The 26,980-nt window shown below is 26.0% G+C and overlaps 1 protein-coding gene across 1 annotated transcript in view; it reads left to right on the forward strand.

Annotated features, from left to right (window-relative positions):
* Nucleotides 1-26,058, forward strand: part of LOC113560919 (PR domain zinc finger protein 10-like) — a 51,729-nt gene extending 25,671 nt beyond the window's left edge. Inside the window, exons 8-21 of the mRNA XM_026967044.1 lie at nucleotides 10,803-10,988; nucleotides 16,169-16,287; nucleotides 16,348-16,505; nucleotides 17,021-17,159; nucleotides 17,401-17,535; nucleotides 17,896-18,007; nucleotides 18,741-18,859; nucleotides 19,871-19,995; nucleotides 20,122-20,290; nucleotides 20,550-20,747; nucleotides 20,835-20,918; nucleotides 21,033-21,285; nucleotides 23,708-23,799; nucleotides 24,602-26,058. Of these exons, the coding sequence (XP_026822845.1) occupies nucleotides 10,803-10,988; nucleotides 16,169-16,287; nucleotides 16,348-16,505; nucleotides 17,021-17,159; nucleotides 17,401-17,535; nucleotides 17,896-18,007; nucleotides 18,741-18,859; nucleotides 19,871-19,995; nucleotides 20,122-20,290; nucleotides 20,550-20,747; nucleotides 20,835-20,918; nucleotides 21,033-21,285; nucleotides 23,708-23,799; nucleotides 24,602-24,883 (2,171 nt within the window). The 3' untranslated portion in view covers nucleotides 24,884-26,058. The remainder of the gene's footprint in view (nucleotides 1-10,802; nucleotides 10,989-16,168; nucleotides 16,288-16,347; nucleotides 16,506-17,020; nucleotides 17,160-17,400; nucleotides 17,536-17,895; nucleotides 18,008-18,740; nucleotides 18,860-19,870; nucleotides 19,996-20,121; nucleotides 20,291-20,549; nucleotides 20,748-20,834; nucleotides 20,919-21,032; nucleotides 21,286-23,707; nucleotides 23,800-24,601) is intronic.
* Nucleotides 26,059-26,980: the final 922 nt, after the last annotated feature.

Here is a 26,980-nt window from a genome sequence, read left to right on the forward strand (position 1 = left end):
TTTTATGCTTGATATTTTTTTTATTTTCGGGTAATAAAGCCCGATAAAGTACGAAGAGATAATTGCTTTTTTTTATAACATTTCGTTAAAAAGATTTTATATTTTTGTTTGTAGAGAACGATTTTATGATACAGTTATAAAATAATAAATTATCAAATTGCATCAAAAAATTTTAGAAAGCATATTTGGGGCGCCTCTGGTATATATATGTATGTGTGTGTTAGTGTTTAAGTATGAAGCAGTGTTATTTCCTGAAATATTTAAGTAATTAAGTCACTAGCTAAGTAACAGTAGTCAAATAAAGACGATTAACCATATTATTTATAATTTTACTACATATTTTATAAATTCTCAGTGATTTTTCAGTTACTTATATTATGTATACTGGAAGTACCTAGCTAGAATAAAATAAATTTTTTGTGATATGTGAACTAGTTGGTATCATTCATGTTATCTATTGACCTGTTATTACAGGTACGACAATTAAATTGATTATATTATTTAATAATATATTATAATAACAATGATACATGTAGCCAGATAGTTCTTCAACACTTGTATACCAATACGCGTGTTTAAAAGCATTTCGCATACATAATATAGAAATAGTATATCGATTGATAAAACAGTCGTTTTATGAATTAACGTATTGTGTATGACCGCGTACGTGTACTATGGAGAGAGTGGTTTTACAAAATATGTAGTTTAAGTATAAACACGTTCAGTCAGTTTTCGGATCATATTTATTTAGAACTGTTGCACATTTTTTGGTTGGTATTATTTTCAAAGATATTTAGATATTAGTCGGGTAGCCTATCCAACTGACATAAAAAAAACCTGATCCACTTTTTAATATTTCTTTGTGCCGACAAAACTAAAACATCACAATTTTAGTGTTTAAAATATAATTAGTTAGTGTAAGTATGTCAGTAATAGGTGATAAAAGTGTAGGTTGCTTGCATGATCTTACTTTATGTTAATTATTAAATTTCGAGTATTTGCACTAAGGTGAGTCTAAATGTGGATTATTGAAACCTGCATTGATACTATAGTGTGTGTTTTTCCTTTTTTTTTATTTATGTCTTTTTTTACTTAATGCATCACTTTTTCCTTTTTGGGCGATGAGTTTGTATTTTATTTTAAATTATAACCATATTATGATAACTATCGAATATCTAAGAACTATTATGTATTTGATTTAGTATAATAATATAGTACAACATAATTTAGTACATAATATATAAGTAATAAAATGTATATGTCATTGCATATTTGCGTTCAGGCGTGTGTAATGAAACAGATTCGGAGTTCAAGGATTAAATTAATTATCCATATGTATAAATATTATAAATAGGTACGAATAGATGAAAAATCAATTAACAATAATTGTTAATTGGAGTGTGTACCAGTTGTTTTCAAAAGTACCTTTTTTATACCAATTCCCCCCAAACTACATAGAGTTAAATGTACTAGTTGCCCTCAATAAAATGTACCAACATAGTGAGAGCATCACTTATTATTTTATAGGTCCATGATTATAATACCAATTCATAAAATAGGGAATGTAAATGTATAAATGATAATAATAATATGTATAATAAAAGAATAAATATAATATTTGTAAGCGATATAATGTAATTAGTCAAAAATGTAAAATGCAACTGATAGATTTTTAAAATGCCAAAAACAGCCGTTGAGGGCAAATGGTAACACTTGTTAATTAGATACTGACTTTTAGATTTATATTGTAGTGGCATTTATTATTTAATATAAGTAGGTACTAAACTAACGTAAATTGCTAAATATGCACGTAAATATTGCAATATAATCGCGTGTTATACACTTTAATACATATTACTTACATGTATAACTGTTTATTTACCGAATACTGGAATAATAATTGTGTATACTGCGTGATGTACCTACTATAATACTATATACTGTAATATCTATTTCATGATTTTACTGATTTTAGTATTATTTCGTATTAGTTCTGTGTTATATGGTCGCGGTGTGGTATAAATATCATAAAATGTAACATATGCGGAAATAATATAAAACATTTTTTAATGTATCAAAAGTTTAAAAAACATTATGTTTGTGAAAAATCTAGAGTCTATAAAATAAAATAACTGTATATAAAAAAAAACTTGTCGATGTTTAGCAACAGTTTGAACGCGAATGGCAAATTATGTATTCTGAAATTTTTGTTTTTCGAAACGTATCTAACAACCACAAATTAGCCTTAATATTTTAATTTGGAAATTGTAAATCGATACAATTTTAATAAAAATATATTGATTAAATACATTGTAAACAACGAATGTTTTTCGAGTTTTAGTCATTGTATTAGCCTAGTTATATTTAACAAAAAAAAAAAAAAAAAACTGTAACTAGGTGGTATGTAGTGACACTTTCTCTTCGCGGTCAAGTTCAGTGCGGCGAAATAAAATATTATCTATTTCTGTTGATTAGCGTGGTAGACATAACCTTTTTGCAACTTTCACTTGTGTATACAATTGTATTGTTTTCTAGATGTTGTAAATCTATACAAAATGTATAGAAATTAAAATATTTTATATTTAAAACAATTTCCTACTTGTTAAATATAAATACACAATTTTCTGTATTAATTAAATGTTAAAAACAAATTCGAGTAAGCAGATTAATATAAAAGTGTATGTATAATATTGCCTCAAGGTTAATGTATATATTAAAACGTCTTTACTTTTAAAAGGAGGAAAGCGTGCTACCTGCTTACATGTTTGTATAAACAGTTAAACACGTTAATTTGAAAATGGTATTTTGCTACGAGAAATCTAGTAAAGTTCTAGTATTTTCTCTTTTTTTCAATTTCATTATACGAATAAGGATTTAAAAATAATAATTGTAATTTATTTCGGCCAAGGTAGTATTATAAAATTTGTTGACTTATTTTTTATAATAGAAAATAATTTTGGCCCTGTTAACAACTGAAGAAAATTTCTTATTGGTGATACAAGACAAACTAATTAGTCTTAACAAGTATAATTTTTTCTTAAACTAATAATATATACATATTTAAAAAAAAACTGAAAAAAAAATCAATAAATGTGTATAAATTTGAGATGTATTATAAAATACATTTAACTTTGTGTACATATCGATAATATATATATAAATAATCAGTTATAATATTACATAATTTATTTAAATCGTTAAAGTAACACGTATTATCATTTTTTCAATATTTTTTTAAATACGTTGATTGATGAATATGTTGATTTCCTGTTTAAAATATCGAGTTGCACTTAGATAAGTAACCTTAATCTACGCATACTTTAGTGGTGAATTTAAGAAATATTATTAAATTGTGATTGTAACGTATATTTATAGTTATTATTTTTATATTTTAATCATTTTGTTATAAAATAAGTATTGAAAAACTCTCCGTGTTACAAAAGTGTAATGTTTAGTACTTTAAATTATTTAAAAAAATTGTTCTTTTGGATAGATTTTTGGTTCTTATATGTTAAGTGTATACAAATATTTATTTAATTATTTTGAAAAATTGAAAGTACAAATAAGGAAGTATAATCAAAAATATAAAATATAGATTACAAATTTTAATTTATATATAACGTATAAATAATTTTTAATATTTTTATTTAATAAATAGTTTCAAATAAACTAAAGAATATTAAAATAAAAAAGGCAGAAAAGAGCGTACCGTTCTGCTGTATCGTAGGTGTTGAGTGGGTTACTGATGGATATAATATTAGATTTTAATTTGTACATTTTTTAAATTTTACACAAAAAAACATTTTGAGCGAAGTTGATCTATCAGACTATACACTAAGTATATTATACTGTATATCACTAAATATATATCATATTATGTTTTTGATATTACTATTATAAAGGTAAAGGTATTTGTTTTTTTTATTTGTAATACACTAAGTTGAATTATTTTTAACATTATATTTGAAAATATTATTGTTTATACAAAATATAATTAAGTATGTAAAAGTGTTGTCTTTACAAATAATGTTTCTGAACTATAAAAAAATAATGAATATTATTTTGGTTTCAGAATGAATTACTTAAGAAGAACATTAAAAATTCATTAAAAAGAGTTGATATATTTTGAAAATTTTACTATAAAAATTAATCATATAAACATTTGAAGAAAATTTCAATTATCTACGGTTATTTGTTTTTTTTTTTAATTACTACAAAACATTAATAATTATTTGAGAAGAAATAGTTATTTTACGGGTGAATATGCAATGTTAATTTCAAACGCTCATCAAGAATAATTTGACGTTCTGGTAGAAATTTTTGTTTTATGTAGGTTGAACATTTTTAAAGAACATGTAAATCTTAAATATAAAAAGAAAAACATTTATGAATATTTAACAACAGAATAATTTGAAAGTTTCCCAGAAATAACGTTTAAAGGCTTGTAAAAAAATTTTGTGACTAAAAATTTGAAATGGTTTTGATTCGAAAAAAAAAATTATGAGGTATCTTGTTTTAAATTTGCAAGCATTTTTAGTATTTTTATCAACATTTATAAGAAAAACTAAAAATTAAAAAAAAGTCAGTCTACGTACTTTGAACATTTTTTTCTGTTTAGAAAATGATCATATAAACATTTGGCGAAAATGTAAAAACCTATAACAATTTAATTTAATAATTATTTGTTATTCATTTTTGAGATACAAAAAAAAAAAAAATTCAATTTGATAAAAAATTGGATTTGCGTAAAAATTCCCGTTAAAATTTTTTTCAATTATTTTGAAAAGTCCAAAATTATTCTCAAAGTTGAAAATTGAAGCATTTTTCGACTACTTATTGTGTACATATATACACTATGTAAAAAAAATCAATAAACTCAATGCTCCGCTTAGAATCTAAAATATAAGAACACATACATAGAATAGTGTTACATTATAGATACACCCAGGGGCAGACTTATCGTTTTTCCACCCCTATAGACATTTCAATATTGAACACCGTAACCAAAAAAAAAAAAAATGCTTGCTAAGTCAGAGATCGGCATGTAAACTTTATTGGTTTTCAATTTTTAGAAATTTATTAACTGTATACAATATATATGTATAATTTTTTTTTCATTTTCATTTAGTGAGATAAATCTCTGAAGTCGGAGAGCGGGTGTTGTTGTTTGGGGTCTTGTTAGATTCATATTGGCTTGTAGAAGTGCAATGAAGATTTTCAGAATTTAATCTTTTATAGTTAATTCACTACAAAGCTTTAAAAAAAAATTAAAACAAATTTTACTGGGCGTTTTTTTTTTTGTTTTTCAGCTTTATAGCTTTGTAGTGAGTTAACGATTGAAGATAAAGTTCTGAAAATCTTCACAGCATTTCTCCCAGACAATGTGAATCTAACAAGACCTAAAAAATAAAATCCATTCTCCAGTTTCGGTAATCTACCACGCTAAATGAAAATCTAGCAAAAAATAACTATTTTTTTAACTGTGAAAAATTAAATAATTTCAAAATCATCAACATTTTCACGAGTCTGCTCTATTAGTCTAATTTATTAAACTATCATATAGGTGAAGTACGTCAAAATAATCAATATTGACGTTTTGTAACTTTTTAGTATTTGAAGAGTTAATAGACTAAGCAAAAAACCCACATAAATAATATGATTTTAATTTCTAATGAACTCATTTTGTTAGTTAAAAATTAAATAGGTATAATACACTAAAATGTAAAAATTTTTAAATTGGTTACAATACAAATTTGCACCCTATGTACGTATCTAGGTTGCCTATGCGTAAATTTGCCGCTGGATACACCGAATTTACTAATTTAATAACTTCAAATAATACTAACATTTTGAAATTTCTTTACATATTTCTTTGATTTTCGTCTTTTTATCTATACATAAATTAGTATTTTAACGCTCTATTCTTATAAATCATTTATTTTGAAATTTTATTTTATTGATGCTATGGTAGTATGGCTTATAAACTTTTCAAATGTAATAAATTAATATCATTTTTAATAGCATTTATCAATTGTTTTGTTGTAATGACACATGTATGATGTTTTATTGCGTGTGTGGTGTTAGTCTACACCGACTGACAAGAACAATGAAACATACATATTTGTGTTTATTTGCCGATTTATTGCAGTAGAAGTTATTAACCGTTTTAATATTTCAAAAAATAAATTGGTCCTTTAAGCTTACTATAAATAAGTCAGTATTATTGTAATTGGTTTGAAAATTTCACTACAACTAATTTTGCAATATACTTCAGTCTTAAAATGTGTAGTTTTATGTTGTGGTAGTTAACTGCATCGACACATTTGTTTTATGGAAGAATTTTGCATCAGAGGGGAAAAATTATTTAGATTACTGAAAGAAAAATACAGTTTGGAGAGGGTTAGCCATGTTGCAAATAAATGATAATACATTCTTAGAGCTGCGACAAGATTATAGATAGATTTTATTCCGCTCAAGATAAAGTATCGATGATCATTTGGGAAACAAAATATAATTATAGGTAATAATAAAAAAACAAAACAAAAATAACAACACTGTTTTTATATAATGATCCATTACTAATGTATGGTTAACGTTAACTGGTTCGTTCTTGTCTCCGCTAGCGTCATTTAACATAATACATGATTTATGATATAATTAATACTGGATATAAAAAACTACTATTATACTACTTTACTATACTACTATACTACACTACTACACTACTATTATACGAGCATATAGAATAATCATTAAAAATTTGCATCGTACAACTATACAACTGAATTATTTTGTATCTGAGAGGAATTATTTATCTACGGCTTAAACTATGAACACAATAAATGTAATTTACAGGTCAACCAAGCCACCTCAGCGCATTATGTTTTATCGATTATATATTTTTTTAAAGCAATTTCCGAATTTTCAAATTAATTTCACTGTATTTCTGTAAAGTCAAAGTAGAATCTATCATAGTCACACTCGTGCTTATTGTTACCACCATCCTAAGTGTGTTCATTATGATGAAAATTGAATGCCACATCTCAACTCAGTGCAAAAAGATAAAATAAACCAACCAAATGTACTGAACCTCAAGTTAACAAAGACTTCAATAAATTCTGGAAATTACAATCAGCTAATCATTGGTCTAGATAAAAATAACCTAAGCCAGAAATATCTAACACTAATGATAAACCATTAATTTACTCAACAGACTTTTCTCCGTTTCTTTAAAACATTTTAACTAGAAATCAACTTGTTACATTTATAAATCATTTAAAATCATTAATAAATCCAATAAATTCACTCCTTACCTTTATTTTAGAAAAAATAATCCTAAAAAATTAACATACACATATATATATACTTAACCATACTTGTATGGAACACTAACGAAATAATCTAAAATGAAACTCCAAAATGAGCTAAAAGAATACAATGTCGTATTTTAACATGGCGCCTAAATCTTACACTACATAGAGACTTAGCGATTACTACTAATAATAAAAAAAAAAAACACGTAATCACAACTTAAAAACTGCGGGCCTTTTTTTTCAAGTTGTTCGTACAAAATTAAGTATTAGTTTAAACTTATGTTTTAAACACTGATAGAGTATATTATATTATAAATAAATTATTAAACGCTAAATAAAAACGAAATATATTTTTGTACTAAGTATTTGTTATTTTTCATTAGTATATTTATAAGCCATGTACTGTTGCGATAGGAAAACAAGTTTTAACAGTAAAGCGTGTATTAATGACGTCATGAACACACTTAGTATCAAAGGCTGCCGCTGGTTACGGGTGTAGCACAAATTTTTACCGTAAGACATGGTCTCGTTCTTCCAACAATCCGGCATATGAAAAACATTACTCGTATAAAAGAGAATTTAATCGAGAATATTAAAGCCCGATTTTGATGGTTCAACGTTTCATTTTGAATTTTTTTATTTTTATCGTTTTAAATATCTATCAAATGAATATAATTATAAAAAATCAGGTTCTATATTACATTAGATAAAATTCTTCTCTTTAATTTTCATAAAAGGTGTTTACACTGTATATCTTCTTTAAACTCGTATTATTAGAAGTAAGAAATCATGTTACGCCATATTTTTTTTTCAGTGTTACGTCCTCTTAAATTGATTTGAATTATAGTTTACAGTTACATACATTTATTACGTCAAAAAATATAACTCTATACATTTATGCATATTTAATTTCGTAAATCAATAACATAATATTATACAACATTATAACATTATAATATAATATAATAACGCCGTTATAGTTTACAAGTCATCATTCTGGATCTATAGATCCAGTTTTTTGGTGAATACAAATATTATTTAACATTGATGGGCAATAAAAATAATATGTATACGTAATATACAAAATATATTTAAGTAATATATGATATAATATGGTATTATGCACATTGCATATTCTACACAGTATGCACTTGACATTGTTATTTTTGTTTATGTAATATTTTTTGTTGTTTTTAATTATGATTTTTACCGTAACACTCTTTAGTTTGTTGAACTAACTATATACCTTTGTAGAAAAATAAACCAGTTTTATACTGCTTAAAATTCAAAATATAATATAATATGTTTCTAAATTGTTTTGATTAGATAAATATTTCCCAACGTATAAGTCACGTGTGTGGATTTTTAACTGGATACTACCTTTTTATAAAAGCCGGTATTTTTCACAATTATCATATGTTTCCCAATAATCCATTCGAATCGCATGCGTATCTAATAATAATTAATAACTGTATCGGTGGATCAACGTTTATTTATAAAGTCAAATTCTCGGTTCGATTGTAATTGATTTGTTATTTTGTTATTTGTATTTTTCTCTTCGTTTACTTTCTATGTCCGGTGTAGTTTGAGAATGTGGTCGTTATATTTATCACCTACTTCCTACCTGTATGTAAACTGATGTACTCTGAACTGTAACCGCATAATTATAATATAATATTGTCCATTTATCACAGTGTATAGTGCGTTGTCCACGATGGGAGTAAGTGAAAAGTAAAGTAAGAGAACGATTTCATGATAATATAACGCACCATGGTTAAAATCTTCAAACGAAGATAAAAATAAATCCAGTGACTATTGAATGAATAAAAAATGTCTGTTGTCTCGTCTCAGTATGCACCAACATGTTTTAAAAAATAATAATAACGTTTATGTTTAAGAATAGTGGACACTGTATATAAATTATTATAGTTTTGGTAAGACCTGACCGAACCGGTACAAGTTTTGAATTGTAATTACCATTATATACTATATTATATTAATACGAGTTCGTGTGTATGTTTGAATGTAAAACTCTATCGAACCTATTACCGTTTTTTTTATTATCCTAACGGTTTTTACTATTCTTGGGTAGGTAGGTAAGTAGTTTTTTGCGTTTTTTTTTCAACTATTTAAATTAGTTATATTAACTTAGGTAAATTTAAATTCTGAATAGTTTCTATAGAGGATGTATCACGGTGTTGTTCCCGTTAAGAACTTATTTAAAAAATTGGTTTTTGAAATATGATCTTAAAGAATTTTTAATATATTATAGATCCGTAATTATTGTAATTTACAGTATTTATTGGTTCATTTTAACTGGACCAAAAAAAAAAAAAAAAAAACAAATTCATGTTACTCGATAATTATTTTTCGGAGATAATTTATGTAAATATTTTATAAATTATATTATAGATTTTCATTATGTATAATAAAGAGCTTGGAGAAACACGATGTTAAAATACTTTGGACATCAGATAGCTTGTTCTTAATTAAAGCATTCTTAGCCGACTACTAATTTACAGTTTTTGTTCGAATAAGGTTTTAAGTATTCAGCTTCAGCATAATACTAATCGTTATTCTTAAACCATCTTTGGATTTTGAAAAATCACCTGTATAATTATATTACGTTTGTGTCCTGAATAAAAACATCATACAAAATCGTATCCGGTATTTGACGTTTACATGACTATTTTTTTATTTTTAGTTTATACGCTTTTAATTTAGATTTAAAGTTCTAATTTATGAGTTATACGTGCCTATTTAAAGTATTGGTTAGCGGAGTAATAGACCAATAGTTCGCTGATTATCGCCGTATCGTATTCCATACCGCTCACTTAAACTAAATGTTTATAACAACGACTCGTCTGAATTTCGATTTTTATGTATTGAAATTCTCAAAAAATGTTAAAATATGTTGTTTTATTTTAACAGTATGTAAGAAAAATATTTTCAAAAACGTTAATGAATTTTTAAATAATGAGTTGCGGTTAATGGTAAATTAATCACCTAGTATATAGATATCTTACGGCTTATATTTAAATCAAACAACCCACTTGATTATTCAACAAAACTGCGTTGGGTAATTTCCAGTTCATACGTATTATCCATTACTCTGGTGACCGTTATATTATTATTTAATTAATTAAATAAAAAGGTTTGCATGGAACTACTCTATGAAAAAAAAAATACTTAACTTTGACACCACTTATTAAATTCTTTAAAATTAAATTAAAAAAAAATTTCTACTTAGTGCTTGCGCGAGATAAATAAATGTCCAAAATGTCAAGATTTCAAGTCTGGATTCAGTGGTATTGTTTATGTATGTTAATAAGTTTTTCCTATACGTATATACATATATACTTAAAAATAAAGTTAATGATAATGAACATTATGTTTCTTATTGCTAAAGCACAACATTATCAAAACAATTTCAAATTTAAATATATTCCGTTTTGATTATAATTTTCTATTCTTATGTATTTTATCCAGATAAATCCAATTGGATGTGTTTTGTACAACCAGCAAAAACGAAACAAGAACAGAATATGATTGTTGACCAAATTGGAGATTATCTTTATTTTACAACTACAAGAGCAATTTACCAACGAGAAGAGTTACTCGTTGGCTATAGTACATTTTATGCCCACAAACGAGGCCTACATGTATTACCTACAGGTTAGTAAACTATTAATTATTATTAATAAATCAATAATTATAATTGAAGAAACTTAATTGTAATTTATCTTTGTTTTTACTTTCTATTGGGTTATAGGTCTTAATTCTTAACAGTACTTACAACGTTATCAACGTAAATAAAATTGTATTTTAACGATATCAATTTAATTCATTTCGATTTAACCATACAAAACTATACTTTAAATAATATTATTCCATATAATATTATTATAACCTTGGGTGTACTTGTATACTGAAATTGAGTTGAATATTAAAAAACGCAGGTTGATTTTGACTAATATTGTTATTGAAAAATGAACATATTGATTTTTATTTGATAAGGTAGTCAAAATATTTAATCTTAGTCACTTGACCATGAATGTTTAAATGTATAAGATTTAATGTAAAAATTAATTATATACTTTTGTAAAAACTAAAAACGCAATATTTTCAATTCGATGTCATTAAGTTTTTTTTATGTGTATCATTCGTGTATGCAAAGATTTTATGTAGGATAGGTACCTATTTCAAACAACATAATATTCAACAAGGGATGACAAAAAGCTGTGTAGTAGAAAAATTATTGAGTACGTACTTTGTACCTTTAAGCTATGGATTCGAAAGATGCTCGATATTGATGATAGGGCTTATATGCAGGTGAATAATAATTGTTAACACGTTCATTACAGTGGACTACTCAATAACGAGATATTATATGTTGAAACTAAATTTACCACATTATTATACGTAATCAAGACAAATTCGAGGAATCCATTCCTAAAACAGCAAGTTAAATTAATCAAATGTAGTAAATCGTATTGTATCAAGAATAAATAATTTAATGAAATTAGTGTATTTAAATTTTTCAAAAGAAAAAAGACTAAAATGATACTATTATAATCCTCGGTTTGATAAAAATCTTAAAAAAAATTATGAAAACATTAATATTATTATAATGAAATTTTTGAAACGAATTTGTTTAAACTTTTGATTTTTTTTCTTATTTTGATTTGGTTTTTGTTATCATCCTTAAGGAGAACTGCGATTCGTACTAATTATACATATTAGGTACTTAATTATGTTATTTGGTCGTAATCTACTTCTGATTTCTTTTTTTTTCATCAACACCACTCCTTCGTCATATCATGTCGATAAAAAAAGTTGTAGTAGGGCAAATATTATTATCCTCTTTTAGTTTGCTTTAATAGTAGATAATATTTTCAGTGCTCAGACTACAATATCCATTAACGATTTAAATTTTTACATTACTTGCCATCTTATATTTGAATATTTCTATATGTTTTTGTAGAGTTTTAATATAATTTTAATAGTTATAAATAACATTTTTAGTCTATTTTTTGTTGTTTTACACTAGCGTATACCTCCTATTATTAATATTATACTATAATTTGTTTGATATTTATTATTAATATTTTACGATAGTTTACTATTTTATTGTTGGATTTATTTTATATTGTGTTTCTAGTTATAAATAATACAATCGAGCTATTATACCAAACAAATATATATAATATACATATTCAATAACTACTAATTAGACTTATATTGTATGTTGTTTTGAGTATTTAAATATATTAGATATGTCGTTGCAAAGATCAACATAATTTTATAATTATTTTTAATTAGTATCTATATAAATACATATGTTTTAATACGGTTTTTTTTTAAATTTTAGAACCAATTACTTATATTGTCTTATAAACATTGTCACATTAATGATATAAACCATATAGTTGATTAATAAGCTGTGAAATAACAACTATGGTATTATTGGGTGACCATTTTTTTTATAATGATATTTTTTAGTGCTATTATTTGATAGGTACCAGTTATTTTAGATACTGAGCAAAGTAATGAATGTATTTGATTTTACAATTATGTGTGTTTTTTATTTTAACCGATGGCCCTTTCTGTCCATTCAGAATTAAAAATCAAATATTAGATCCTATTTAAACTCTCTAAACAACATTTAAAATTATATTTTTTTATGGACCATTTGGAAAAATTTTCTCTTTAAAATGTTTATAACGAGACAGATTTAAATAGCTTCATTATTAATTAGTTATTAGTTTAACTTGAGTTAATTACAAACTTTAATTTAATGTTTTGGAGGGTCTACTTGGTTTGGATGCTGTGATACTTGCACAGAGACTGACTACTGTGTCCTCATACACATATTAGTCTGTCCGGCTAAAAGCGTATTCCTTTTGAACTGTCGTCTCCGGGGCACAAATATAGAGATTCTGTGAATTACACAAATAAATATATTATACAGTGGTTTAGACAATCTCAGAACACGTTTGAAAGACCAAAACAGATCATTAAGATTTTCAATTCCATTCAATAAATACATTTTAGTATTATTATATTGGCATTAATAAAATAATAAAATAATAAAATAATAATAAAACTATTTAATACTAATAATCCACACAAAAACACATTTGTAAATTAAATCCATACAAAATTAACAATAATAAAATAATTACTATAATCAAGTATCAATTCAAAATAATAATATTTCATTAGGGCCATAAAAGTATTAAATTGTAAGTAATCTTTAAATTCAAATACCAATTATAATTAAAATAGTTCTACAAAAATGCATTCATTAGTCATTAGTGAAATTATAAACTTATCATTTATACAAATTTAAAAATAATTATTTTATTATGAACTTAATGCGTATTTATACAACAATATTTTTTTAGTAACATTTAAAGGTATTTAACGTTTTTTGAAAGATCAGTAAAGTTGTAGTCGTTTTTATAAAATGTCTATGTATGCTACTCTTGACATAGATATGTATAATTTTATACTTCAAAAGTGCTGTATAACACTAAATATTTCTTTTAAACATTATCATTATTTTTTAAAAACTTAAAATTAAATTACAAATCATACAAATATAATACATTAAAGTAAAATGTATAGAATTAAATATTTATACGATATTTAATTTAGGTTAAATTGTGTGAATTTATGTTTGGAGTTAGGACAGGATATACTTATATTAATACTAATTATTATGGTCAAACGTATATTTCGTATCGTGATTTGAATAGTAACTATAAAACTAGTTTTTACCGTTTCATAGTATCGGAAACAGTGCTCTGTGCGTTATAATCGTTTAATCTGCAGTTGCGTGTGAAGAACAGGCAAAATTAGTTCATAATTTTAAGTTTGTTTGTAGGTTTTTAAAATGGACTAGTTAAAAACTTCAATTTTTCTAGATTTTCACTATTGCTTGTATCCCATTTTTCCTTAAATTAGTTTCCGAAAATTATAGATCTTAGTTCATAAGTAATTAGAAATTTGTTTTTTAAATGTTTAAGTTACTTTTATATTTCCTAATAAGTTTTAAAAACCTTTAATTTTTCGTGTCGTTCTAACTGACTTGGATAATTTGTACTAATTTTAATGCCATTAATTAAAATTAAGAAACAGCTGTTTAAAAAAAAATGTTGGTATATTTTAGTAGTTTACTTCCAAATTCGTTAAAAAAAACTACTAGTTATTTATTTCAAGTCTTAAACCATCCGGTATATAATATAATTTTATACTTTATTTTGTTTAATGTTTTTGAACAAAAATTGTTGATTAAAATTTTTTTAAATAAAATTCGCAAAAATCTAATTTTAGGCATTATAGCTATATAGTTCATCTAATCGGCTTATTATAAAACAATGGTTATAATATTTATTTATGGTAGGTTTAAGATTTTGGACATTTATTTTGATCGGAAATTTTCTGTCTGACCTTTAATTAGTGTTTATAAGATATCTATTCTGTATACCGCCCATAATAGAAAAAATGTTAGATTATAAATTATATTTCACATACACAATATATTACATTGCATATACTATTTTTTTTTACATACGATTAACATTGTTTATCGAATATCAATTGAAGTAATGAAAACGATTTCTTGTAAGCATGTTTCGTGATTCTAATAATATTTGTTGTTTGTGTGTACACATTTTAATGGAGAAAGTAATGCTATCCTCACAATCCCGTGAAATAAATTCTCACTGTATAATATTATGTTGTCAAAACGAAGTAAAGTACGTAGATAAAATAAAAAGAGAGATAGAAATTTATAGTTTTATTATTGTAATATGACGGTAAAATTAATTTGACGCATAGGTGTTATGATTTTGGGCGTGATTTCAACTATACACGGATTAAACTTAAAAACTGAATTATACACATAATTATTTATATATCATTAGAAATCATAGTTCATGTCTAGTTTATACATATAGGCCGATTTATTTATTATTGCTTAATATTATATCCTATTATATGTACTATTGTACTTGTTTACTATGTTAATTGTAGGTTTTTACCTTTCTTTATTCGCTGCAGACACGATAAATGATATGTATTTATATTTATATTAACATGATTATATGTATTTTGACGATGGCATTTACCTCGATTATATTTTACACTGTTAATTTTCTTTTTAAATATAGTGCATACAGCATACTTGATTATTACGATGAAATATATACGTGAAATGAATATATCAATGCAGATTTTGACTGTAATTAATTCTTGCAACGTTATAATTTTGGTCTACCAAACAAATTTATTAATTCATAATTACCTACAACCTAAGTGGCGTACAACTAGGAGTAACCTAACAGACCTAACATGATTTATTAGTTAATGTATATAATTTTATACTATCTACACATAGACAAATACAAAAGATGACGTTATAAATCCTGATTTTTGATAATAAACAAACTCTGGTCAAATATTTTTTAAATTTAAAAATGGAATTTTGATCGGATAACTATATTTCAATACGTGTTTAACATAAAGTTGTCATAATAAATAATAAACTATTTAGCATATGGTTAGGTTTGAGTTTAACACTTTCAGTTCAGTAATTTCACTAAAGTAAATTATGCTATGTATATTATATTTTATACTCCATTCGATCATATCTTTATGGTTGTTTTTGCTTCATATTGCTTGAATATTATGAGGCTGTTGGTAAAATATCTTGGTAGGTATAATAAATTCATTTTTAGTTAATTATTGTGTATTTTGGTTTTTAATCAAATATTTTATGTAGCATGAAATAGGTATTATATTGACAGTTAGACGTTATGAATAAAATTATTTTTTATTTTATTGTTTAGAAAACAATCAAGGCATTTCTTCTCATGTAAGAAAACCGTTTAAATCGCTGAAAATATCGCAGGAGTTGTACAAACAGTCTGATAATTTTAGAAATAACATAACAAGCAAAGGAAAAATGGTTTGTTATTCACGGTATCGACTTAAAAAGTTTGACTTAAAATTTTTGATTTTTTTCTAGATGAGAATATCATCAACGAATTGCAAGCATATGACAATAAAAAGAAAATTATCCAATCGATTTGGAAAAAATAATGCACAATGTAATCTTTGCATTAATGCACAGAATAATTCTAAAAACAACAATAGAATGAAATTAAGATCGAACAATAGTATCAAGTAAGTTATTGTAGTAGTGTTTGGTACATATAGAGTGGATTTTAAATTCCGAGAGAAGCTGCATTGATTTTATTTTATAATTTTGGATTTTTTTTTATTTATTTTTTGTATCTGTTATCACAAATCATTACCTAATTAAAGAAATACGGGAATTTATAACGTACAGCTAGTTTATTTAATCCTAATTGATTTTATTTTATTTTTTGTTATTAAAAAAAAAAAATAACTGTAAATTCTTGATATTTAAAAATGTTTATATTAGCTTTTTCCACAAATAGTGTAAAATAACCTTCAAAATTGTTGAATATTTTTCAGTTATTATTATTATTATTTTCTAGACAGTTTTCGTTATAATAAATGATATAAATTATTTTTGTATTTACATTAAAAATCAATACTTACTTAATGAGGCATACTTTTGTATTACATAGCAAAGCGATCACCTATTTTTTTAATATATTATATTTTTTATTTAAATTGTAATTATTAATAGATTGTCCTTGTTTTATTCTTAGAAATATTTGGATATGTGTAGCCTGTGATTTGAAATTCTCAAAACGCGAGACAATTTTAATACATAGCAAAATGCACGAAGATGAGTTTGATGTCGAACGAGTAACGCTAACCGATACCAGTTGTCCTGAATGTAATTCTGTGAGTATGATAATATTTAGATGTTAAGCGGATACCAAGAATCTTAATTTAAATCTAATTTATCATCTTTAACCTTCCGTTTTGGACATTCAATAGTTTGTTAATAATTAGACTTAAAAATGTTGTGGTTAAGAACAAACCTTTTTTTTTTTTAGCACTATATGTTGATGCTCGTCTTATGTTTGTCATTCAATTTTTTTCCACATACTTTTTATAATATTATTGTTACTGTATTTCTTAGGAGTTTCATCTAACTGAAGATCTAATTAAACACGTTTACATACACAGTTTCACGGATAATCGAATGGGCCTAGGTGGTACCATTTACAACTGTTATCAGTGCGAAAGAAGATATAGGAATGCTATTCATCTAAAGGTTAGTTTGTATATGAATTATATTTAAATAATAATAAACTTTCTGATTTTTTTGACAAAAACGTGGATAATACAACCGGACAAAAAATACCATTCAAAATAAATAGTTTTGAAGTAGATACTTACAAATTTAAAAGTCTAATTCTATCGTGTGTATTTTAACGATACATACCTATAGATACTCATAAGTTTTATTACACATAAACAGTAAACGTCAATCCGTAGGTAATAAAATATACAATTTATGTATACCAATAAACTTGTTTGTACATTTAATGCAATTTTTATTTAAAATTTAATTTGTCCCTTTTTCTTAGTCATTTTGTTATTTTTATTTTATTTTTACGTTTTATCTGTTTAGGCACATCAAGCAAAACACAAAGAAAATGATCTTAAGCCTTACAAATGTAACATGTGTGACAAGCGTTTTATGAACACTGTCGTCTTAACGTGTCATGTGCGCACTCATTTTGGTTGGTATAATATTTAATTATTATAGATTGATTTTTTGTTGTTATTTTTTAGTGGTACCTATTAAGAATTTTCATGTTATATTATTAGTTTAAACAATTGTATCTACTCTTTTTTGATTACCACACGAGTACATGATCACTTCGATTTAATTATAGTTATACGCTAATACATTATGGTTCATTGTTATTTATTTAACTGTTTATAATAATTGTTATTCTACAAACTTTTGTTTCGTTTCAAATACGGTTTAACGGGTTTACCTCTAATTTTGTCTTATTACAATAAAGAAAAATTGTAATATCTATTTATCCATAAATCTCCATGTCTTTACATAATTATTATAGTGTGTTATTATTTATTTTATTCAGAAAAATCAAATTTCTTACAAAGTGAAATAATACGATTTAAGCTGCTACCCGTATAATTGGATTGACTTTATTATAGAACTAAATACGTCATATTATCACAGACGTGTAGTAATCAATGCATAACCCAATAATATTAGTTTATCGATTTAACTATTGAACTATTTATTCATTTTTAGGTATTTTAACAGAAGTATGATAAAAAATGAATTTTTATTTTAAATTTTCGTTTTATTCGTCAGCTTTTTTGCATAAGATTGCACGCGTGTAGCACTTTTACAACATCTTATAATATTTCAATCTATATGTTATTGTTTGCATAAAAGAATAAAACTAGTTGTGTAATAATGTTTTATATTTATTTCAGAGGGTGTAATTTACGACTGTCCCATGTGCCGTTTGACGTTTGTCGATTTGAAATCATTAAAGGGACACGTATATTCGCACGCGGTGAACAACATCTTCTATTGCCCGATGTGCCCACTCGTACGATTATATTATGTATATTAAACTGTCCCTCCTCTGACTTAACTTAAAAAAAAAAAAAAACAATGCCTCATATTAGCATGAATATGTATAATCTCACGTCCTTCTTTACGAGTTATTTATTATTAGCATGGGAGCACTTTATACTACAATATTTTGTACAGTGTTTTATCGAATTATCTTATCAACTACTACCTATTAACTCTTACTTACATTTCTTTTTAGAGGATGCGCTGGATAGAACTAAACTTATTTTAGTTTTTATGCTAATCTAATTCTTTTATGCGAAATCATGGTATATACGCAGATAAACATTATTCTTAACAGGTGCCCTTTAATTATTTCTTATAGTTTTTATAGTTAAATAATTTAAATAAATATAGTTATATATTTACGCACCTGTCTATTTGTTATAAAATTTAATAAAATTAAAAATAAATATTACAAATTACTCATTATAATCCTTGCTGTAAGAATCAAAGTATGTAGTAATAATATTAAAAAGTTATATTGTATAATGTTCTAATTGCACATATTATATTATATTTGAAATTTTAATGTAAAATATATCAAATGTGTAAATTATGTCCTGCGCAGTGTATCCTTTAATAAGAAATGTGAGTTATTGATGAATCGATATGACTTTATAACAAATATAATGTTAATTAATGCTAATGGTATGCTAATAATCGATGAAAAAAAATTATTATTTCTCTTGTGTGTGTGTGAGTGTTTGAGGGGAGGGGGGAAGGCTATGGGCGTAACGTCATCGTGTTATTATTTATAAATAATTCATTATTAAGGGCGAACAAATAACTATGCAAATTCATGCTAGTTACTAATTAGTGGCATATTTTTTTATCTCAATGGAAAGAAGCATTATAATCCATATGATTATACTTTTATTTTATGCTTACTTATTTATAACCATCACTTAAATAAATAGACATAATTGTATTTTGACGAATGAATACAAAATGTTTTAATTTTGTTATTGTTTTTATCACGCAGCAATTTAATACTTATAAATTGATCAGAAAGCACATCAGAGCTCGGCATCATGGCATTGAGTTTGGATGCGAATATTGCAATAGTTCGTTCAACAGTCGTTTCAATCTCAATTTACACATGCTTAGGTATTTATTATGGACATTTCTATGCATGCAATCTATATTACTTATTACCACAATAGTGTTTAAATGCTTTAGACCTTAGTCGTTGGTATTTATATAATATACATTCGATTTCTACTTTATTCACAGTCATTCGGATCAAAGGGATTTTTTGTGCACCATGTGTGGTAAACAGTACAAGAGGAAAGACAAACTAAAAATACATATGAACAAAGTTCATTACTCCAAGAAAAAACCATCGAAAACTCAATTAAAATTAGATGCTAGAGCAGCGAGAAAAGCACAACAAATTGAATTAGTAATATTTATTTGTAAATTATAATAATTAATTCAATACCTATCCTATACAGTTATCGAATACATATTACATTTCAATACATTGTATTTTATGCAATTTCTAATTTAGTTGATAAAACTATATGCAGAAAAATGTCATGCTTTATAGTTGTGTTTATACATAACAATAAATTCAAATATTGTAGTATTCGTAATCATTGCAAATTCATGTTATTCAAAAAATTTCAATTGTATTAAATTAAATAATTTATATTTTTTAGAAAACAACAAAAACAATGTTGGAATATGAAGGTTCGGAGTTCAGGTGCGATAAATGTTTGGTGGGTTTTAAAAGAAGAGGCGTTTATGTCAATCATTTAGTATCGAGACACCCTGAAATAAATCTTGACTCTGTACCGTCACTCAACCAACCGGTGTTGCCTAAAGCTAAAATGTACATGTGTTTGTACTGTGATAAAGTAATTATATGGCATATCTTAAATTGTATTATATTTCCGTATTGGGGGATTAATTCATTGTTATTACAATATTTAAATTTGATTTAGATGTATAAAACGAATGCCAAGCGGAAATCGCACATACTTAAAAATCACCCGGATTGCGAACTTCCAGAAAAACCAACTGATAAAGTAAGAAGTAGAAAATAAATAATGATATAGTATTAATAGTGTGACATTTAATTTTAACCAGTTAATAAGAATATTAATATTAGTTTATTCATCAATTAATTCTTGTGTGTTTAGACGGTCACTATTGATGACAGCCCCTCCAGTCAAGTGGATTCTAGCACTGTTGCTACTGGGTCGTCCCAAGCGCACAGCTGCCAGTGGTGTTACAAACAATACGTGCTAAGAAATAAACTTTTAAGACACCAACGGGCTCATCACTATCACCTGTTGCCTCCGTCTCTACAAGAACCACAACCATCAAAAAAATTGGGGCATAAAGTTAAAAAAATAGAACATCCTCCTCAAACAGTCAATATTCAGTTTACAGGTGAGTGTATTTTAAATTTACATCTATCATAGGCTCCCAGACGTACACATTCTATAAAAACCATTATTTCCTTAAAGAATGAATAAATAAAAATATATTATGTACATGTAAAAAGAGTACCTATTTTTCTAACGTCTAATCTAAAAAAATACTGAATCAATTTCAATAAAAGTTATATTAATTGATATTGGATATCCTAGTTTCAGAGTGTATTTTAACCTACTATTTCCACCTATATAGGTTGCTATAGAGTAGCTCATGTATGAAGTTCGTTTTGGCTCATGAAAATCGAATAATAGTTTGTTTACGTGTAGAATTAGTTACAGAAAACGTTATTTTAAAATTTTTTATTTTTAATAAAGGAAAATAATGTTTAATTTATAGTTTATTATTTGAAATTTACAACAAGGACCACGTCCTTGTGTTTTTTCTTACACATTTAAAAATTACTTGAACAATTTTTACGAAAGTTTCTAAAATTGTTATTAATATACCAAGAAAATTTAAAGAATAGTATAGAACATATACCAAGTGCTAAATCTAATCTATTAAAGTTAGATTGCTCATCTGATCATATCGGTTAAATTAATTTACAAAGTAAGGTATACCGATTTCCCCATGTATTTGGGTTACTTAAACCAAAATACATTCATTTAGTAGCAGTATTTTATGTTTGCTTATTTTTCCCATGACAAAGTAAGGTTATACAGCCAGTATTATATATTTTGCAGTTATACGAGTATAATAATATAATAGTGGAATTTAATAATGTAAATATAAAGTTTTGGATAATCAGCTCTTAAAATACAATTAAATTACTTTTTAACTGATTATTTAAGTGAATATAAATTTTAATTTTTTCTATTACCCGATTAACATTGTCTAAGCATATTTTTTCTGTTTAAATAGTGTACGTTTTTTTGATACTCGTCATTGATTACTCACTGAAATACATAATTTTTCACTGCATTATAAAATTCAACTATTCCAATAGTTATATTATTTAGTGTTAAATTTACATTCATGTCGCATACTACACTTATAAATATAATGATATAATATACTTATCGATGCGGCGATGCATGATATTACTATAATAGTATTTACAATGTAAAAGATACACTGATACCTACTACTTTCCACAGTCATTAGGCTCTAATCAAATCTGTATACCTATTTATTCCATACTTTCGTTTAGCACACATTTACACTGAACTACAGCGTGTTATCTTAGTGTTCAGTAATTAAACTATCATTTAACTGAATTAATTACATAGGTATTTTGATGCTACGAGCAATGAAATGTATGCAGCATCCACATCACGTACGTACACATGTGGTGTACACAAACTAAATTAATTTCATCCAGCAAAAAAATGTTATAATTAAATATTATAACATTATACTTAATTATTTTCCTAAAAAAAAAAAAAAACAGTTTTTTGAGGGTTATAACTATAAGTGTTGTAACTTTGAAGGCTATACCAGTCATAAATAAAAATATTTTTATACATGTATTTCATAATAGTTTGCCGATTCTAAATTATTCAGAATTATAATCAGATTACGGTTTTTAACTTTAATAACTATACAAAGTTGTAAAAAAAATACCATTTAAAAGATCTTACGTCTATTTACTTAAAAATGTTATTATTTTTGACGGATTAAACTATGAATATTTTATGAAATGTCGACTAATTTGTGATGTAGAAAAAAATGTTTCAAACTTCTAAAGCGGATAATAGCGAAGCACCTTTTGAGATTATGATTATTGTACCCCAAGTTTTATATGTTAACTTTGTCATATTACGTTATTTATTGTATTTCTAACGATATTGTTTTATACAATATTTGATTATTTTCCTTATCACCCTAGGGAAGTATAATTAAAAGCGTGATGGTAGATTTAAGTGTATTGTTTTGAATAGGTAGATTGTTTACGTCTTTGTTATTTATTTTTTACAAATTCCACTTCGGCTTGTATTTGATTGCGAAGAAACCCAACTCTAAAAATAATAAGTCAAATCTTTTTATATTCTCTTATATGATGGTAATTTCGTTAACATATTATTTAAATCATTTACTGTGATCTAAATGTATTAATCTCTTCAGACATCGAAGTTGTAATATTATTGATTTTTATCAATTTAAATTATGTGACAAACAACGTCTGATAGTGCAAGTTGGTGGGTGGTATTTAATTTCCGGTTAATCAAGTGTGTGAAGCAAAAAAATATTGTCAAGTATGCTTGAATAAGCACACACGCAGACGCAGTGCATGGACATGAGTAGACGTTGCATATTTGTATTTAAATTTTGCCTCAATTCGAAGCGAAAACACACGAACCCATGTGTGTCGGCGAAAATGTTATTAGTCGTTAATAGTCATCGTTAACGTTATTTGTATTTGTGTATGTTACAGATACGGACGGTTTCGAATTAACTGCCACCGACATACAGCTGGACAATCCAATCGAGCCGGGCAGCATAATAGCCATCAAACGGCCCATAAAAGTAAGCTTGGTGAATACTGTTTTATATAACGCGTGTGCGATCGATTTTACCGTTGCGGATTACAACGGATGTAATGATATGCAATAATATAAACGTGCGTGTATATTGTACATAGTGTGCAGAACCCCAGTCGGATTAATGGTTATATTATATTTCATACGGAGCGTTAGTGTGCGTGCCTCCAAATGCGCTGTCCCTTCATAACGACTGTCTGTTGGTGGTGTTTGTGATGAATTTGGGGATTAAGTGCACCAGCTTATAACTTTTTTCATTTCGCTCCGGTATTTGTACTATCACCAATGGGTCTAATTTTCCATTTCTACATAAAACGCGTTTTTTCTTTACTGATCAATAGCAAAAACTGTGATAACACGGCGTTTTAGATAGACTATCTAACTACACCACTATTACCGATGCTTATTTTCTGGTATTTCAACAACTGAATGTTATGTTGTCTACGCCTAACAAACGTACGACATGGCAAATTTGTTTTTAGTAATTCCAATTTTGTGTAATACTGTAGTAACTTTTAATGATATTTAAATTGACCTATTATTAAACTTTAAAGTAAGAATATTATCCCTGTTAGGCCTGTTTCCTATGATATTTTAATTTGAAATTAATTTGTAACGTATTGCATAAGTATTCATGGTTTGCTTAAAAATTAAAATATCGTTAAAACTACACGTGAATATAGATACTTTTCTTACCGTTCTTTTAAAGATATTTTTAATTATGGTACAATAATAACACTGCCACATATATTTTTAAAGCATTTAATTCATTTTTTTCCTCGACTTAGGATAATGCCGAGTACATGTCGCAGGCCATGCAAGACTTGGGCTTAAGCGCGGCCAATGATAGTTTGAACGAAGAACAGTACTACCGGATATTGGACACGCAAGGTGATGTGGCTTACGCGCAGGCCATTGATCCGCCGGTCACTTTACTGACGTTTGACGGCCAGACCATTCAACAGGTGCTGTCTTCGTGCAGCACGGCTACGGTACCGACTACTGACGGCTGCGCGACAACTACATCGACCGAAAGCAGTTGCACGACAACGACTGAAGGTCTTCAGTAGTAATAATACCACCGCGACCACCGCCGCACGATCGTGATCGTCGTATTAATAGGTGCTTATTATGTCCATGACTTTTAAGTGGTGGTTGTCGTACGTCAAAAACCGTACTTGCTTGCTCTATATTTTTTTTTTGTAGAGTGGATTCGGTTTTGTTGAGACAAAAATGTCCGCGTATTGATCGTTCATGTTTCAGTCGAGTCATACATCGTTTTAATATAATATAATTCCTCTCCTTTTCTTTTGATATATTTAATATAATTCTTTTAATAGGGATACAATTTTAGCTTTGGTTGTTGACTGGAAGAACTTCCTTATTGTTTCTTGTAACGTACCAATTTACACTAGTGTTACCGACTTTCGGTCAGCCCGCAAGTCAAATACGAATAATGGTGTCGACTTAAATAAAAATAAGTATTACATGAGTTTCGAACTAAATGCGACAAACACTCGCTAATATGCATACTTAATATATGATTTATGTATGTGTTTGTCCGTGTATAGGTATAATGACGCAATAAGATGTTTCTCTTATTTTTGAGATTTTTGTCCGTACACAGATACACACATAATTTTATTTCGGCAACTATCTTTGCCATAGTGTAATGTGCTACGAATACGATCACTGTAACGTTTTGATTTCATACTTGAATATGTTACATTAGTCAGGCTTATGTACATCTACTAGTGTTTGCGGATTTTAAAAATATTGTATTTTATAACATAACCATAATATATGTGTTCCAAATCACAAGTTCCTTGTTTATAATAAATGTGTGATATTATTGTTTTTATTTTTACATGCTTTCTCTTGCTTGCTCTGTTTTGAAAACAAATCTAAGTCATTGTTATTTTGAAGTTTATCTTTGCATAAACAGTGATTTATAATAGTTTCTCAATTTTATATTAAAATTGAATGTAAATATTTTAAATCTTCATAATATTCCTACAGCTTTATTTTTATAACTTTATACGAAATCTATTAACAGATGGGGAAATATAACAGCTAAGAGTATCAGGTATAGTTAGGTATATCACCTTTATGAAACTTGATAATATTCAATTTACTTTTTACCTATAATTTTCTTAAAGTTTATCTTCTCCACATTGACTATCTATTAATTTATAATCTTAAATAATTATCTAATTAAGATTATTAATAAAATTATTGACGTTGATAGAACTATTTTTAATTATATCTTTATGTATAATGTGTATTAGTTCTCTGAAGTTTCGGTAAAATAAAATAAAATAATATTATTTTATTATATAAAAAATGTACTGTAGGTAATTAATTATTGATTTCGTAGATATTAAAATTTCAAATTTTAGGTGCTTTTATGTAAATTACTATCGTTTGTTTGTAATGTATATAAAATATAAAATATTGATTAAGAAATAAACCATTATTATGATGAATGATTTGTGTTTCTTAAAATATATTACCTATCATCAATATTTTTCTAATTTATATATATATAATGTATTTTATATATTGTATAGGGCTTACTTCATTAGGGGTATAACCCCAAACACATAAGTACTTGTATCTACGACTGGTATCTTAGATACATTTGTATTTTATACTTTTTGATAAATATTGTTAATTTTATTTTGAATTTTGTACATATCTAGATACTTTTTTCTCCGGAATAATGTTGAATGTTGTATATTTTTTTTATCAATTTTGTGTTATAATAATAGAAACAAATGAAGAAAATATTTTTTCTGAATTTAACAAAAGACAATAATTAATTAAAATAAGTTTTATTCCAATAGATGATGATGGAATCACAAAATCAGTCATAAAGCAAATTTAAAATGGTGTGTGTTGGATTAATTATTTTTAAGTTGTAATAAAATCAAATACCATATCATTATTAAATGCAGACAACGGTAATTATTATATCTAAAGGTTAAAAAAAACAAAGTATCTAAAATTATTTTCTGTAGAAATAAATATTAATATTTATTTTCATTTTTAGTATGTTGTCCCTACATCTATTATACACCAATAGATTATTTCTTGGGCTGTAATGAATACTTTTAAAAATTATTTGAGTTAGTAAATAAAGTATAATTGAAAAAAATATTTAAAAT

Source organism: Rhopalosiphum maidis, chromosome 1, assembly GCF_003676215.2.
Source record: "Rhopalosiphum maidis isolate BTI-1 chromosome 1, ASM367621v3, whole genome shotgun sequence".
Classification (NCBI taxonomy): domain Eukaryota; kingdom Metazoa; phylum Arthropoda; class Insecta; order Hemiptera; family Aphididae; genus Rhopalosiphum; species Rhopalosiphum maidis.